At 45.2% G+C, this 15,564-nt stretch overlaps 2 protein-coding genes across 4 annotated transcripts; one reads left to right on the forward strand and one right to left on the reverse strand.

The window, feature by feature from the left end:
- The first annotated feature begins 467 nt into the window (after positions 1–467).
- On the forward strand, positions 468–12,156 carry SQOR (sulfide quinone oxidoreductase). Of its 3 annotated transcripts, XM_056346919.1 has the most exons (11): positions 1,259–3,003; positions 3,846–3,964; positions 4,470–4,718; positions 5,037–5,207; positions 5,703–5,756; positions 7,398–7,592; positions 8,505–8,714; positions 9,217–9,400; positions 10,254–10,321; positions 11,215–11,393; positions 11,772–12,156. In XM_056346919.1, the coding sequence occupies exons 3-11, from the start codon at positions 4,488–4,490 to the stop codon at positions 11,827–11,829; spliced, it is 1,350 nt and encodes a 449-aa protein (XP_056202894.1). In that variant the 5' UTR covers positions 1,259–3,003; positions 3,846–3,964; positions 4,470–4,487; the 3' UTR covers positions 11,830–12,156. The 3 variants fall into 3 exon arrangements, with proteins under 3 accessions (XP_056202895.1, XP_056202894.1, XP_056202893.1); XM_056346920.1 differs by lacking the exons at positions 1,259–3,003; positions 3,846–3,964 and adding an exon at positions 468–491; XM_056346918.1 differs by lacking the exon at positions 3,846–3,964 and having other exon boundaries at positions 1,261–3,003.
- A 309-nt stretch (positions 12,157–12,465) lies between these two features.
- Positions 12,466–15,518, reverse strand: LOC130152815 (nicotinamide riboside kinase 2-like). Its single transcript, XM_056346927.1, has 8 exons — positions 15,225–15,518; positions 14,940–15,030; positions 14,483–14,528; positions 14,159–14,345; positions 13,848–13,919; positions 13,078–13,184; positions 12,769–12,860; positions 12,466–12,655 (listed from the first exon to the last, which is right to left on the reverse strand). The coding sequence occupies exons 1-8, from the start codon at positions 15,248–15,250 to the stop codon at positions 12,650–12,652; spliced, it is 627 nt and encodes a 208-aa protein (XP_056202902.1). The 5' UTR covers positions 15,251–15,518; the 3' UTR covers positions 12,466–12,649.
- Positions 15,519–15,564: the final 46 nt, after the last annotated feature.

Genomic DNA, 15,564 nt, shown 5'->3' on the forward strand with positions numbered 1-15,564 from the left:
GAACTCCTCAGCACCTTCCCCCCTTTCTTTATAACTTTCCGTAGCTGGCTGTGTATCGGCTGAGCAGTTTTACCTCCACAGAAACTTTGTGCCAAGAGGGGAGAGGTGAACCCGAGAAGGAAGGCCTGACGCGTGGTTTGGATCTGTTGGTTGCTTGATGCATGTGAGTTGGCACAAGGAATTTTGTCAGTGTATGTTACTTTCAGCACTGATCTTCATGTGACTTTTTTTTTTTTTTTGGCTTGACAAACATAACTTAGTGGATTAACAGCTGTTATTACTTTGTGCTGTCACCATGCCATAAATCAGAGGCCCTATAAAGTTTCTGGGAAAAACATTTGAAAGCTTGGCTCAGCAGCGGGCTAAGTGAGCTGAGCAGGAATGAGGGACGGCCACCCTGCGCTCTGCCTGCCCGGCTGGCAGGGCCCCCTTTCTCCGTGCGCCCAGGGGGGGCACAGCCTGATTGCAGCTTAGGGCTCTGTTTGACTTCGGTTTGTTCCTTCATATTTATTTTTATTTTAACGTGGTGGGACTCCAGGCTTGATTTTTGAGGTGGCAAGGAGGAAGAGCAATTGGTTTGAAGATGGAAGGACAGTTGGGGAGGGGTGGGGGAGGGAATAAAAATTAGCCCAAACCCTCAGGAGGAGCAGCCGCGACGCTGCGTTCAGCCTGTTGCTGGGTGCCGCCGCCGGCGTTCGCCGTTAGACGCCACCGGCCCGCTACGCGAGGGCGGGCGGCACGGGGGGGTCCCGCGGCGCCCGGCGGGCGGTACCACAGGGGCGGGCCGGCCCGCAGCTCCCCCCCCCAGCCCGGGCCGGCCCGCAGCTCCCCCCCCCCGGGCCGGCCCGCGGCCTTTGCCCGCCGCCGGGCAGCACCTGGCGCCGCCGCGCTCCGCTCCGCCCCGCCGCGCCCGCTGGCAGCGCCCGGCGCTTATCGCGCACGGGGCGGCGGCGGGCCCTTCCCCCGCCCTTCTCCGCGGCGCAGCAGGCAGGCGAGTGCGGGGCGCTGGCGGGAGCGGGGGGCGCCCTGCCGGGAGGGAGCGGGGGTCCCGGTTCGCCCCGGGGGACGGGCCGCGGCGGGGGCGGCTCTGGGCCGGGGCAGCCTGCGGGCCGAGCGCGGCCGGGGCAGCGCCGCCGCTGTGGGGCTGCCCGCCGGAGCGGGCACCTGCGGCCGGGGGCGGCGGGGCGGGGGTCGCCGGCGGGAAGCGCTGCCCGGCCCCTGTGTGCCGCCCCGGGCGGGGGCTGCTGGCCCTGTCCCTGCGCGGGGATGTTGATCTGTTAATCTGCGGCCGGCTGTTCAGCGGGCGGTCGCGGTAATCTTTACTCCTGCTAGTAAGGTTTTTCTAACTTGACTTGTTCTAACTCCCTGCAATAGATTGTAAAGTGGCGCAATGAAGTCGTCAGTCTAGGGGTTTTGCACTATATAAGGCTAATACCGACCGTCATGTTTTGAGTAGTTTACAGGGCCATGGGTAAGTGTGCAGTGTGTTAAAATGGTCGTGTAAAAGCGTAAAGTTTCAGCTCGGTTCAGCAATCAAACCGTGAATTTTCCCCTTTGCCTTCATTTCTGTTCTGTAATTCCCCTGCTCCTTTATCTCCGGTGCCCAGAGCAGAGGGCTGGTGTGCTGTTGGCAGACTCAGTCATGCAGCTGCTGTCAAACTTGAGAGTTTAATATCACTGACCTGGCTGATGGACAGTGCACCCTCAGCAGGTTTGGGATGACACAAAACGGGGAGGAGCGGCTGATGCACCAGAGGCTGCGCTGCCCTTCAGCGAGACCTGGGCAGGCTGGAGGGTTGGTGGAGAGGAACCCCATGAAGTTCAGCAAAGGCCGGTGTAGGGTCCTGCACCGGGGGAGGAACAGCCCCACGCACCAGGACAGGCGCAGGGCTGACCTGCTGGAGGGCAGCTCTGTGGAGAAGGACATGGGGGTGCTGGTGGGCAGCAAGTTGCCCATGAGCCAGCAGCATGCCCTGGTGGCCAAGGAGGCCAACGGGATCCTGGGGTGCGTTAGGAGGAGCGTGGCTGACAGGTTGTCTGCTCTGGTGCGGCCGCAGCTGGAGCGCTGTGTCCAGTCCTGGGCTCCCCTGTTCAAGAGAGACGGGGGACTCCTGGAGAGGGTCCAGTGAAGGGCTACGAAGGTGATGAGGGGACGGGAGCATCTCCTTTATGAGGAAAGGCTGAGGGAGCTGGGCCAGTTCAGCCTGGAGAAGACTGAGAAGGGATCATAGCAATGTCTACAAATATCCTAAGGGTGAGTGTCAGGAGGATGGGACTGGGTTCTTTCCAGTGGTGACCAGTGACATGACAAGGGGCAATGAGCAAAAACTGAAACACAAGAAGTTCCTTCTGAATACGAGCAAAAACTTTTTTTTGAGGGCGACAGAGCACTGGAACAGGCTGTCCTGAACAGGTTGTGGAGTCTCCTTCTCTGGAGCCACTCAAAACCTACCGGGATGCCATTCTGTGCAACCTGTTCTAGGTGAAGCTGCTTTATCAGGGGATTGGACTAGATGGTTTCCAGAGGTTCCTTCCAGCCCCGACCATCCTGTGATTCTGGGACATGAAGGATTTTGCTGTTCTTTTTAAAACAACTGTCTACAAATGACACTTGTTTGTTTCTGTATACTCTGAAACAACTTAAAAGCAATGTAATACGGCATTCTCATCAATTAGGCTGCTGTTAGTTAAGGTACATTTTGTGTGTGCTTATAAGCATGCTTACTTCAAAATCTGTACGGTCAGAGAAGGTAATTATTCCTTAGTTAGCATTACAAAAATGAGGTCTTGTTCTCCTGGTCCGGCTGTGCTGTGTGGTGTTAACCAGCAGGCCACTGTGCCTGTTCTGTGTGTTTAATAAAACCCAAAGCAAAATCCTGTGCTCGCAAGCTTCCGGAAACAGGACGTCCCTCTTCAAACTGTCCTGTGCACGGAAGTTGCAAAACTTACCCTTCACAACGAATGTCTGTCTGACTTGGAGAAAGCAGGACACATCTCCATCAGGTAACTTCTGTTTCTGGGGATAGAATAACTTCCTTCCCTTGCTTGAGCAGTCTGTGCATGTCTTTAAATAACTCCCTGCACTAGAGAGTTAATAAACAGCCTTCTAAAGTGAAACTAACTGGTTCTAGAGTTGGTGGTTTTGTTTTGCATGGGGAGGAGGATGGGAAGAGTATGTCTGAACCTTTGAAACTTTCTGCAAAACAAAATGATTACAATTGTTTTTACAGTGGACACCTCTGAGATTTTCCCTCTGTAACTCCTGTCTCTAAGTACCATAAATGAGTTCTACCCTTTCTGAGTGCAAAAGCTGGAGTTCTTGCCTGATGACTCAAGGAATTAAACAAAGGGAGCAGATATAGAACACAGGAAGGTCTTGTCCTAAATTGCCTTTCAGGTTGTAATGCTTACTCATTCTTTATTGGCAATGTGGCAATAAGGAACTGAATTAAAATAAGTTTATACTTGTTTTATCGTTGAAAAGCTAAAAACTGATATTCAGCATGTGCAAACAATGGATTTAGAACAGGGAAAGTTCTTGTTCACTGTAGCAGGAGGGAAACTTCGGTTAACCTTGACTGCTTCTAGATAATGCAATTCTGTGTACAGTGCTACAATTGTCAAGATATATCATGCTTTAGGGTTCTGGCTGTCACTAGTTGGGTGACAGGGTCAGCTGTAGTGAGGATAAGCATGGGTTTCTGACCTTCGTTTCCAGCTGCTTTGCTGATGTAAAAGCTAAGAGGCGACTATGGACAGAGAACCAAGTATTGTGGTTATGCTCAAAGATCCCAGGTCTAGGAATATGTAGACTCTTGTTTCATTGAACCTTGTTTTCCTGCCAGGCTTAGGGCTCACTACTTCCACAAGAACAGACTAACACATGTGCTTTTGCTCAAAGCACCATAGAACTCGGCATGCTTACCCCAGCGGCTTGCATCCCTGAGAGGCACTAAGAAAACAGGTATGTCTGATGGGTGCATGTGCTGGTACATCCTAACATTAAAATACAAACGTTAGGATGTATTTGGCTGACTAGTATTACAGTCAGCAGAATGGCACCCGGTTTGTTCACACAGCTATCTTGTTCAGTATTTCAGTGATCTACAACACCTAGCGAATGTTTGTCCCTTTTTGCAGTCCTAATCTCTTCAGGACTGCAGTATTACAGCTGGAGTTGCAGTGTACGCATTGCATGGGGTCAGATACAGTTTCCTGCCACAATAACCAGAAGATGTTTTTATGCTTTGTTAGAATTCATTTGCTTGTATGAAATTTCAATTTCCTGGCAGAGGCCGTGATTGACTTTTTTTTTTTTTTTTTTTCCTTAAATTGGTTACAGTCCATTTCCAAATTAGTGGTTTAGCTGCAACAAAGGTTTAGTATTATAATTCTTGCCTTGAGGACTCATCCAGGCATATAAATTCTACCTTCCATAATTGTTACTGGTGCCTTTCTTTATCTTGCAGCTTCCCACTTACTGGGATATGTCAGCAATTGGAGTAGTGTCTTGTTCCTGTCTCCATCCTGGTGCGTGGCTGCTGAAACCAAGAATGCAGAAGATGAGCTCCTTAGGCTTACATACAGCAGCCAGGTGTGCTGCCAAGGATTATTATGAAGTACTTGTGCTGGGTGGAGGCACTGGTGGAATCACCATGAGTGCTCGGATGAAGAGGAAAGTGGGGGCAGGAAATGTGGCTGTTGTTGAGCCAAGTCAGGTAAGTCTTCCTTTGCTATAAAGCATTGAAAAGCATAAGTGTTTTACACAGGTGACCAGATTGGTCTGATTCTCATCCCTCTCCAACCCTACATATTTTTAACTGTGGAGAGGAAGCCAACTAGCCATCTTTTAGAAGGCTTTGCGTGAAATTTGTTGCTCCACAGTAGAGATGCGTGCACCCCTCCAGCTTTGTCACGCAAAACTCTTTTGTTAAGAATAACGTAATGTTAAGAACACATCACTTCCTATTTGGTGTGATGTGCCTTCATCTTTAAGTTGCTTAGTTCTTAAATGTCCATTTGAACACCTGTTTCAGACTCATTACTATCAGCCATTGTGGACCCTGGTTGGTGGTGGTGCCAAGCAGCTGGCAACCTCTGCACGTCCAACAGGCAGCGTGATGCCTAAAGGTGTTGAGTGGATCAAATCTCGAGTTACAGCATTGGATCCGGATAAGAACTGTGTCTGGCTGGAGAATGATATCAAGGTAATAATGTAAAAAGTTATTCTTGGTTTCTTATCCCATATCATGAGTTGTCTGTCCACCTCCTACAGATCCTCTTGGAACTGCCTATCGAGCAAGACCTTCCTCCAACATCTAGGAGGCCAGGAAATTCCACCTAGTCTTATGAGAAGTACTTATCCTAAAATCTGTTTTTACTAAAAATTGTTATAGATAACTAGGTTAGAATAACATCAGCTTAAAATATCATTACAATCTTTTCCCTGTTTATAATGAACTGAACACAAAAGACAGAATACTTTGTTCCAGATGCTTAGTTTTGTGTCTAACAAAGGCTGTGTGTGTAACTCCTAATGCAGTTGGTAACTATAAATTATTCTTAGAGCTTAACACTTGCATTAATAATGCTCCCTGTATCTCCTTCCCTTGTGACTCTTGCTGTCAGGTAACTTCAGTTTGCTTTGAGGTAATGTTTTGGGTATTGTCTAAAATGCCTTTTTTTCCCCCCTTACACAACAGGTATCTTACAAGTATCTGATAATTGCCCTTGGGATTAGTCTGCATTATGAAAAGGTATTTGTTTTACAGTAATCATGTTTTTACTAGTTTTAATGGCATCACATACCCTTATGATTGACTAAAGTAAATGGCTTTTCAGTACACTTCTTTTTTTTTTTTTTTTTTTTTTTACTGCAAGATATTGAACGCTAATACAAATTAAAGAGCCAGAAGACAGCCTAATGACTTTACTGCTTCCACAGATCTCTATGTAATAACCCAAATTACCCTTGGGAAGGTCTTTTAAGACTGCTTTGTTGCACCTCCATGGCAGTATGAGCAGGTAGGGCAGCAAGTCAAATCTAGAACTTAGAGGCAGCCTGTAATAATGAGATAATAAGGTATGCTGACTGTAGACCGAAGCCTCTCTAATGTAAACAAAAGCGAGGAACATACAGCAGTCAGTAAAATCTGTCCTGCAGAATTAATTTGACCCACCCTCAGCTTTCTTAAAGGATGCTCTTCAGAAGGAACCAGCTGAGTTACCACGTTTGTGTTTAAATAGGCCCTGGGGCCCTTCCCGTCTGTTAGGTTTGCTGTACACTTCATACAGTGGCACTCAGAGGAAAACGTTAATACCACTGTGCGGCACAAGAATGACAAAGCAATATATAGCAGGAGGAAAACACAAAGGCAAGATGTTTGAGTGATTTGACTCCCATGGTTTTAACCTGACCTGAATATGATGTAGTACCAGAAAATATATTTGAGTATCTCTTTGAAAAGCTCCCAAGGTATACATAAAGCAAGAGCTAGTCTTAGTTAACTATAGTCACACCAGATAAATTCTGGTGATTTGGCCAGTGGAATGAGGAGTTGCATTGTGTCCACTGACCCTCTCAGTCTTCATATAGAACTCTTCAGTACAACCTGATAAAACTAAATCCAGCGTTTAGTAGAAGGCATGTGATACAGTTAATCACTATTACTCTACAGTGCATAAAATTCATCGTAACAGATTTGTATGGCTCTGAAATGAAAGTGACCAGTTTAAAAAGAGGGATGGTTACTCATATTTTTCTTCACCGACAGAATACTTCCTGGTGTAGACTGTAATGTTCCAACCACATTTTAGTGCATGTAACATGACTCCGTTTTCTCACAGAATTTCCGCAAGCCATTAGTTTGAAATGGGTTTTACTGCCTTTCTCACAAGCAGATGGTCAGGCATAGTAGGAGTAGTATGGAAATCATTATTGGAGACAGCTGAGTTTAAACAAAACAACTGTAGGAAATACAGGTATCTGCAACTGACTATTGAAAAGTTTAACTCGCCTTGTACAGTTTCGTAATGCCTTTTTTTTTCCTTTTAACATGATTTTTACTTACAATGATGTGGCAGTGACTTTATATATTCTTATTCGGAGTTTCATGCACTAGTCTACAAAAACTTGGCTCTGGGTCTGTACTGAACACTTATGCTACAGATGTTGCAGACTAGAGTAATTTCAATAAATGTACATCTACTAAATTCTAATGGAAATACCTGTTTGATTGGTAGGCATATTTTCAAAAATGCCAATTAGCAAGTGAGTATGGGCTTTCTTTTTGCTAGAGGCTTCCTAAATAGCTGTTTGTGGAGTCTGCATTTAATATTTGGCGTTGATGACAAAATTTTTGCCATCTGTACTTTAAACCTTAATTTCGTTTTCTTAGATCAAAGGCTTGCCTGAGGGTTTTCATCACCCTAAAATAGGTTCCAATTATTCGGTTCATACGGTAGAGAAAACATGGAAAGCTTTACAAGATTTCAAGGAAGGAAATGCTATCTTCACTTTCCCAAATACTCCAGTGAAGTGTGCAGGGGCTCCTCAGAAGATCATGTATTTATCAGAGGCCTACTGGAGAAAAGTAAGTATTTTACTCTCTCTGCCACTTGTTTCCCAGTTGGAAGGAAGGCTTAGCCTAAGGGGTTCATATTATCTTTACAACACATGAAAACCACACAAGGGGAATGTGACTCAGAATTATTGAAGGGACTGCATTGCTTTTTTTTATTATTGATGTATACCAAGTGAAGTTAACTGAATCATACATGAATAGCCTATATTTAATACTGGAGAAACTTGCAGAATTCGGAATCCGTAAGGAAAGAACTGCTTACTGTGCTTCTGGTGAGCTACAGATACAACTGTTCTCAGCCTAATTTATAACTTCAGGTGGTGGACTAAAATAACACAGGCTGGAATTAAATAGTTCTTGTTACTTTACGTACTGAATACCTGTTGCCATTTGTCCTTCTGCTGGTCTGAAAAGCGGCTGTGCTTGCTTGTTGTGGCACGCTGTCTCAGCATTAGGAGTCTTAGCAGGGCTGTTAAAGTAAGCTTAGTAGAAACAAAAGACAACTTCAAGTGGAAGTGTCAGGGTTCATATGTGTTTGTTTCATGAGCGATCTACTGGGCAAGCACCTGAATAATGCACAGAAGTGAAGGTTTCAGAAAGCTGTATAATGCTAAGCTGCTACAAGTGTCTAACCTGCACGCAGCAGTTCATCAGTGAATTGCAGCCACCCCTTCTCACTAGCAGTTTGTGTGGGGTGTCCTCAGGGCCTTGCTCAGAAAGGGCAAAGATGATCCTGTCTAGCTTCTAACAGGGTGTGGAACAGCTGCATCTGAGATGCATTAATTCTAATGTTAATACCTCATTAATAATTGAACTGCATTAATAGCTCTATCAGCTCTTCAGTAGTGCAGCGTAGTTCTTTTGTCTGCTAGCTTGTTGCCATTTCTTAATAGAAAAGGCTAATTTGATCTCTTTGTGCAGACAGGAATACGTTCCAAAGCAAACATAATGTTCAACACTTCACTTGGTGTCATTTTTGGTGTTAAGAAGTATGCTGATGCATTGCTTGAAATAATAAAGGAGAGGAATATTGCTGTTAACTATAAGCACAACCTTATAGAAGTTCGAGCAGACAAGCAGGAAGCTGTGTTTGAAAACCTGGACAAGCCCGGAGTGACTGAAGTTCATCAGGTCAGGAGCTTTTGGGCCTCTAGTTTGGTCCTATTTCTTTTCTTTGTATACTGTAACATAACTGCCATGCTGTAACAACATCTGCTTCATTGTATGCCATGCTATAATAATTCTGCTGTTTCCTCCTGAGAGTACCATCTCTAATTTTAGCAGAAGATTAAAAAGCTTGAAACAAAGGTGGAGGGAAGAAAAAAAAATACTTAATAAACCATGCTTGGAGTCCTGTATGCCTTATCAGTATAACTTGGGAATGTCTCGGGTGTATATGGAAGAAGGCAAATTGGTGTTATGCCAGTCTAAATGGACTTGCCTGAATAAGGTTCATGTTAATAAAAGGATGCCCTTCAAATCTGAGAGCAGATTTTCATTCTATATACTTGTGTTGTTAAAAAAAACCCCAGACTAGAAAATCCCTCTCCCCACTGCGCTTATTGCCTTCTATCAACCCAGGTAGGATCTGGTCCTGTAAACTAGCTATTGAGTGCCTTTTTCTCCTGTCTAGTATGAAATGCTTCATGTCACGCCCCCAATGGGGCCACCTGATGTACTCCTCAACAGTCCTGTCGCAGATGCAGTTGGCTGGGTGGACGTAGATAAAGAAACTCTACAACATAAGAAGTATCCTAATGTATTTGGTATTGGAGACTGCACCAACCTTCCAACATCAAAAACTGCTGCAGCTGTAGGTAAGGTTGTGCACGCGTGTGTGTGTCTAATGAAAAGTGTGGGAGTGACAGTAAGCTTTTTGTTTAGTTTGTTACTCCTGAGGTCTTGACTTCAATTATTTGCAGCTTTCAAAAAGACCCAAGTCTCCTGGGCCAACTAATTAGCTACAGACTGTGCTGGTGCCACTAACCCACAGTCCTCTTGTTCCAAATGCCTCACAGATGAACTAATTCTATTTTCTGTGTTCACAGAATGGCATGAAATGAGTATACTGCCCTTGCATTCTGTCATCATTCAGTAACAAAACTTTCTGCTCTATCTTAGCAGCTCATGCATATGTGTCAGCTGATAAGTCACTATTGGAAGTCACATGTTCTGTACTTGTAGCCATAGAGTCCAATATAAAAGCACTTCAGACATATTGTCTCACAACTGAAAAAAAAAAAAAAGGCAAATAAGGGCATGGAAAAAAAGAAAGGCTATATGGTATCTGATTGGTGTAACGTGAAGAATGTTAAGTCAACTATTCCAGGAAGTGGGTCTCGAATACTTCCCTTACAGCACTGAAAATGAAACAAAACTTCAGTGCCAGAAGCATAGCGTTTGGGAAGACTGAGCAAGTGTAATAAAACATACAGCTCCAGTTTCATTCAGCTTTAGCATGTTACAACAGCAAGGCCAAAGCATTATTCCAAAATTATTTTTTTAAAAAAAAATTGGGACTGTAAACTTTCCAAACTGATTTGACATTGAAGTTCAATTACAGCTGAATCATCCAACCAAATGCCTGGGTAGTAGTGTTTGCCTTAGTAACTACAATAATTGTTACCTGAAACAAAGCCTTAATTCTTTTTTTTTTCCTTTCTTATATAGCTGCCCAGTCTGGAGTGCTTGATAAAACTATTTCCCTGGTTATGAAGAACCAGTTGCCAACTAAAAAGGTACCTACAGATCTTGTTTTATCATGAATGTTTTCTCCATTCACGCAGGAAGTCTTGCCAGCAGCTAAACCATGTGAACCAGAAGGCAGGAAGGGCTTTGCAGCAGCAGCTGGGGTACTAAATGGCTAAATGCTGTATGTCATAATAGTAATCGAGTTGTACAATTCATATTTTTGATACTGCTATTAAAAAATAGTACCTATTTAATTCCTTAACTTCTGAGTTGATACAAGTTGAAAGGCTTAGTCCGAGTTCTTAATCAGTGTGGGTGACTTATTTAGAATAAAACTGTTGACTAGTATAATCCCTGCTCCAGGAAAACTCTTCCAAACCTAACACATCTGCACAATGTTGAATTTTAAGGAGTTAAACTGAGGTTTTGTACTATAAAAAAAATGTTAAGCCTGTAACTATGTTCAAATTTCTTCTCGAGACTTGGCTTTCATTTTCTGAATTAATATTCCTTGGGGCACTAACCTGAGTGTCATCATCCATACTCCTGCGATCCTCTGGAAATTCTGGCAACTTAGTTCAAGGTTCTTTTTAAATACTGACTGTTAAAAGCCAGCACCACCTCTCATCCTGATCTTACTGGTCACCTATTCTGCTGGTTACAGTAATAACCAGCAATTAATGACACAAAGCCCTATTGTTCTAGATTAGTTCTAATTTAAGCAATATTGTTAAGCAAATCTGCGTTGGAAAGAAAATGGCTTGGTATTATGGTTATTAAACCGTAATTGGCTTAGCAGCCTTCCAAACTCAATGGTATTAATGCTATAACTGCAGAAACGTCTTCGTAACTCATTTCGAAATACGTTAAACACATGGCTTGTAATACTTTGGCACTTACTCTGCTTGAATTAATGGAAAGGGGATATTCTTCATTGCAGTATGATGGATATACTTCCTGCCCGCTAGTAACAGGCTACAACAAGGTGATTCTAGCAGAATTTGACTACAACGCTCAGCCCTTGGAGACCTTTCCCATTGACCAGAGTAAGGAGAGAGTAACCATGTACCACATGAAAGCCGATATGATGCCTTTTCTCTACTGGAATGCGCTGCTTAAGTAAGTATTTCAGTTCTGAGGAGGCAGAGCTGCTGTGATCTCTCAGGAAGAAGCCAGGTTACAGATAACTGTTCTGGCTTAGTTCCTTGCTAGAATAGAAGCAAACAGAAGTGCATTCTTAGTCAAGACTAAGACCTTTACTTTTTGGGCACTTTGTTCTGCTTGAACCCGTTACTAGCTGAGTTGAATTGCACAGAAGGGAATCCCTTACCCAACTGACAACCGCACTGAAACAAAGATTCTCCAAAACAGACCCCTCTTAGCAAGTATGGCATCTTCCAGCAGGAAAACAAAAACACCACCACCTCACCACCCCCCCAAACCCTACTTTAATAGTATAGCCATAAAACTTGACAAAACAACTTTCTCCATGTCTAGGGGATACTGGGGAGGACCAGCTCCTGTCAGGAAGCTGATGCATCTGGGCTTGAAGTAACTGCTGTTTTTGTGTGGAACAAACCCTTTTGAAGAACAATGACTGATCTTACAATGGATCTATAGGTATCTTCCCTCTTGGACCACCTCGTCCACTGATTTATTTTTTTTTTTTAATCAAGCTTTTGTCCTATATTCACTTTTCCCCCTTGTAAGGATGAATCCTTCATGTGCTCTTCTACTGCTTTTCTATGTAAGCCAACAGCTTTGACTACTCCTGTGTATGCACAGGACTTGCCTTAAGCTATGGAACACTACTGAAATCTACAGAAATCAGTGATTTTAAAGCTGTATATTTATAAAATAAAATTTTCTCCCTCACTTTAAACTGGATTGTCTGCATCTGAAATCTGTGTGTGCACGGGATTTAACAGAATAATTAAATCCTGTTATCAAGAGGCATAGTTGCTGCCTGACTCGAGGGATTACAGAAATTCATACAAGTTACTGAAAACTCAAAGCAGTGTTATGTGTATAGATACATACACACTCTCTCCTACCTCTAAGAGTTGTGCCATTTAACATCAGTTCCACTATAATGTTTTACTCTCACAGGTTAAAAGCACAGTGAAAAGAATTCCCAGGAGACTGGGAGAAAACAGATCATCTGAGGCCATATACTAGCCTGAAACACAAATGAAGTTAACAGACAAGGGGGAAGTGCTTTTTAATTATGACCATATATAAGTCAAGTTTCAAGGGAAGACTGAAGAATTTAAGAGTTGAGAGTCTTCACAGAAGCTGGAACTTTAGTGGCAGTCAGGTAGACAGCGCAGAGCAAACAGGAATCATCTTCACTCACAAGAATCGGCAGCAACAGCTTACTTCTAAACAGGAAGATACACAGGAACGTATTTGAAGTTACAGCTTCATGCTTTTTCAACATAGCCTTTTTTAAAAGGGTTATCTTTGTGTTGTAGTTATAAGCATGAATACGTACCTGCATGTTAAGTAATTCTTCAATCTTATTCTGGATCTGTCCATACACATCATTAAACAGCTCCTCCTTTGATTTTGTTCCATTCAAGTGCACTTAAAAGAAATTAAAGTAAGAGAGTTGTAATTCAATGTTTCTGTAATACTGCCAGATCCTAATTTAAAGAGCATGCACTTGACAGGTATCAGAGAAACATACGGCATCCCCTTGCTCCAGCTCCTCTCATGCATCTAACCAGCACAACTATCCCAGGTTTGAAAACCACTCCCACAAAGCGATCTTTCAAAAGTGCTTTTGTCATTAAAGACTTACCCACATCAACTCCAAGATCTTCCATTATCTTCCTGTGCTTTACATACATTGGCCAAACATGGCCATCAAACAATCCAGGTGGATCCGGTACAGTGTAATTCCTTGAGCTGTAAGTTAAGGCATTGTTATTCAAGAATAGTCTATTTACAGTTCAGGGAAATGACAGCTCATTCAGTTTGTCTACGCAGCAGCCTAAGCCTGTTGCCTGCAGTGTAGTTTCTGAGCTTATCAGAAGTCAGTAGTCAGCATAAACTGCAAACATGAAGATACCCCATAAAAGTTGGAATTTGACATGCAGGTCCTAAGTGTTCAAGATACAAAAAGGATTCCCAAGACAGACTGATCTTAACATTGATGAACCACCTCTTTCTTAAAGCGTCAGCAAAGCTTTTTTAGTAAAATAGCTGTCTGCTTATTCCTCTGAAATGTAACTTCAAGTTTTAACACATTTCATTTGCATTAAGAAGAGTTAATGTGTACAACAATACGGCCAAATAGAAAACCCCATGATAGTTAAGAGACCTGGCAGCACTATCACTGGAAAACTGGAAAAGGAGAAAGCATATTGAAAAATCTGTGCAGAAACTGAGCATTACTCTCACAATCACAACAGCTTGGTAGGAAGCTTTTGGGTTTGGGTGAGGGAAGCTACAGGCTTGTAACAGAGCAGCTGCATTAGTGTTTATCCTTTCTTATCTAAAAGCTTTAGAAAAACGAGTCTTGAACGGAGCAGGTTGTTACTGGCCTAGCAAGGGAACTCAAAGACCTACCTCCTTCTCCTTTTACACTCTTCATATGGAATGGAAAGAAAGTACCGATGGTGGAATACATCAATCAGCGGCCTGAAAGAGATACATGTTTGGTTACAGCTAGACTGATTAGTAGCAAGAAACAGAAAGGTGGAATTACACCTGTTTCCTGTACCTAGGGCTATCTTTGGACCTGTGACACCTGAACTCAGCCGTGATCAATACCAGCTACTAAGTCTTGGTTCAGAACTCTTAACTGTTAACTCTTTTTATTCTGTTGGATGCTTGCCCGTCATGTAAAAATCAAAATGTAGGAAGGCAGGTTTGATTACCTGTAGGTGTAAAGCAGGAAGCCTTCAACTATAAGAATGTGGACTGTTTCATCTCCTCCGTCCTTATCTTGCAAGATCTGGGCATCCAGTGTGTTGTTGATCCCATGAGAACGTTCAAACTTGACTGGGTTTTTTATCCAAGCATTTATGGTACTCATCATAGCTTCCATATCTAATGCACTAATCACTAAGACAAAACAGACAACCATCGTTAAGCAGCAGTTAAGTATCATCTAGCGGTAGTCAGTAGAAACAGTGCACGTCAAGGATCAAAATACTCTAAAGTTTTTGAGTTACACTTTGATAACTGTAGCAAAGCCTTACCATCGTACTGTTTGAACCCATCTTCAACTTCTATTTCATCTTGGGGCTGAAACAGCGACAAGAAAAAAAAAAAAACCGGCTTGGTCAGGACAGCTACTGGGAAGCTCGATACCGATTTCAAAACAAGATTCAAGACCCGACCCCTGCAGCTAGGAAGGGGAATCTTAACCCTCCACCGGGTCGCTCTGCATGCCGATAAAAAGCAGCAGTAACGAGGCGCAGATAAAGCAGCCCGCTCCTCTATCTTCCCACCGACACGAGCTCGTCGCACAGCGCTCCAGGGAAACGGGGAGCCCTCGGGACAGGCTACATGGCGCAGGCTCAGCCCCCCCGGCCGCACGGCCGGCCCCGGCCCGGCCCAGCATGGCGGGGGCGCCGGGGGGGTGGGGGCGCCCGGGGGCCGGAAGCACGCGGGGGCCCCCCCGGCCTGCAGGGGGCGGCCGGGCGGGCGCCTCACCTTGAAGAAGTCATCCTGGTGCACCACGCTGCAGTTGGGCAGGGCCTGCATCAGCTTGCGGGTGAGGGTGGTCTTGCCCCCGTTGGTGACCCTGCGGGGAGAGCGCCCGGCCGTCGGCAAGGGCGGCGGGGCCACGTGCGCGCGCCGGGCCGCCTCCCCCCGCCCCCACCCCCGCTTCGCGCCCGCGCCATTGCGGCAGCGGCACCGGGAGGGGATGCGGGCCCGGGCCGGGCCCAGTCCCCTGGCGGGCTGCCCCCCTCCCCCGGCCCGCCCCGCGGCTCTCACCCGCCGATGCCGATGATGATGTTCATGGCGCGCCCGGCAGCCGCCCGGCCCGACTCCTACCGCCTGTTCCTGAGGGGCGGGGGGGACCCCGGTGCCTCCGGTACCGGCCGCCTACGTGCCTGAGCCGGGACCCGGGGCAGGGGGGAAGAAAGGGGCTGGAAAAAGAGGAGAAGGTAGAAAGGGGAGAAGCCAAACGTCAACTGCTGGGCAACGCCATGGTGGGAGGAGGAGGGAGCAGCAGCAGAGCTGGTCCGCGCCGCACCAGAGCGCTCCGCAAAGGGAGGCTGGCACCCGCTGCATGGCGCTTCCCCTCACGCTCCTGCGCGCCCATTGGGCCGCC

This window comes from Falco biarmicus, chromosome 7, assembly GCF_023638135.1.
Source record: "Falco biarmicus isolate bFalBia1 chromosome 7, bFalBia1.pri, whole genome shotgun sequence".
NCBI lineage: Eukaryota > Metazoa > Chordata > Aves > Falconiformes > Falconidae > Falco > Falco biarmicus.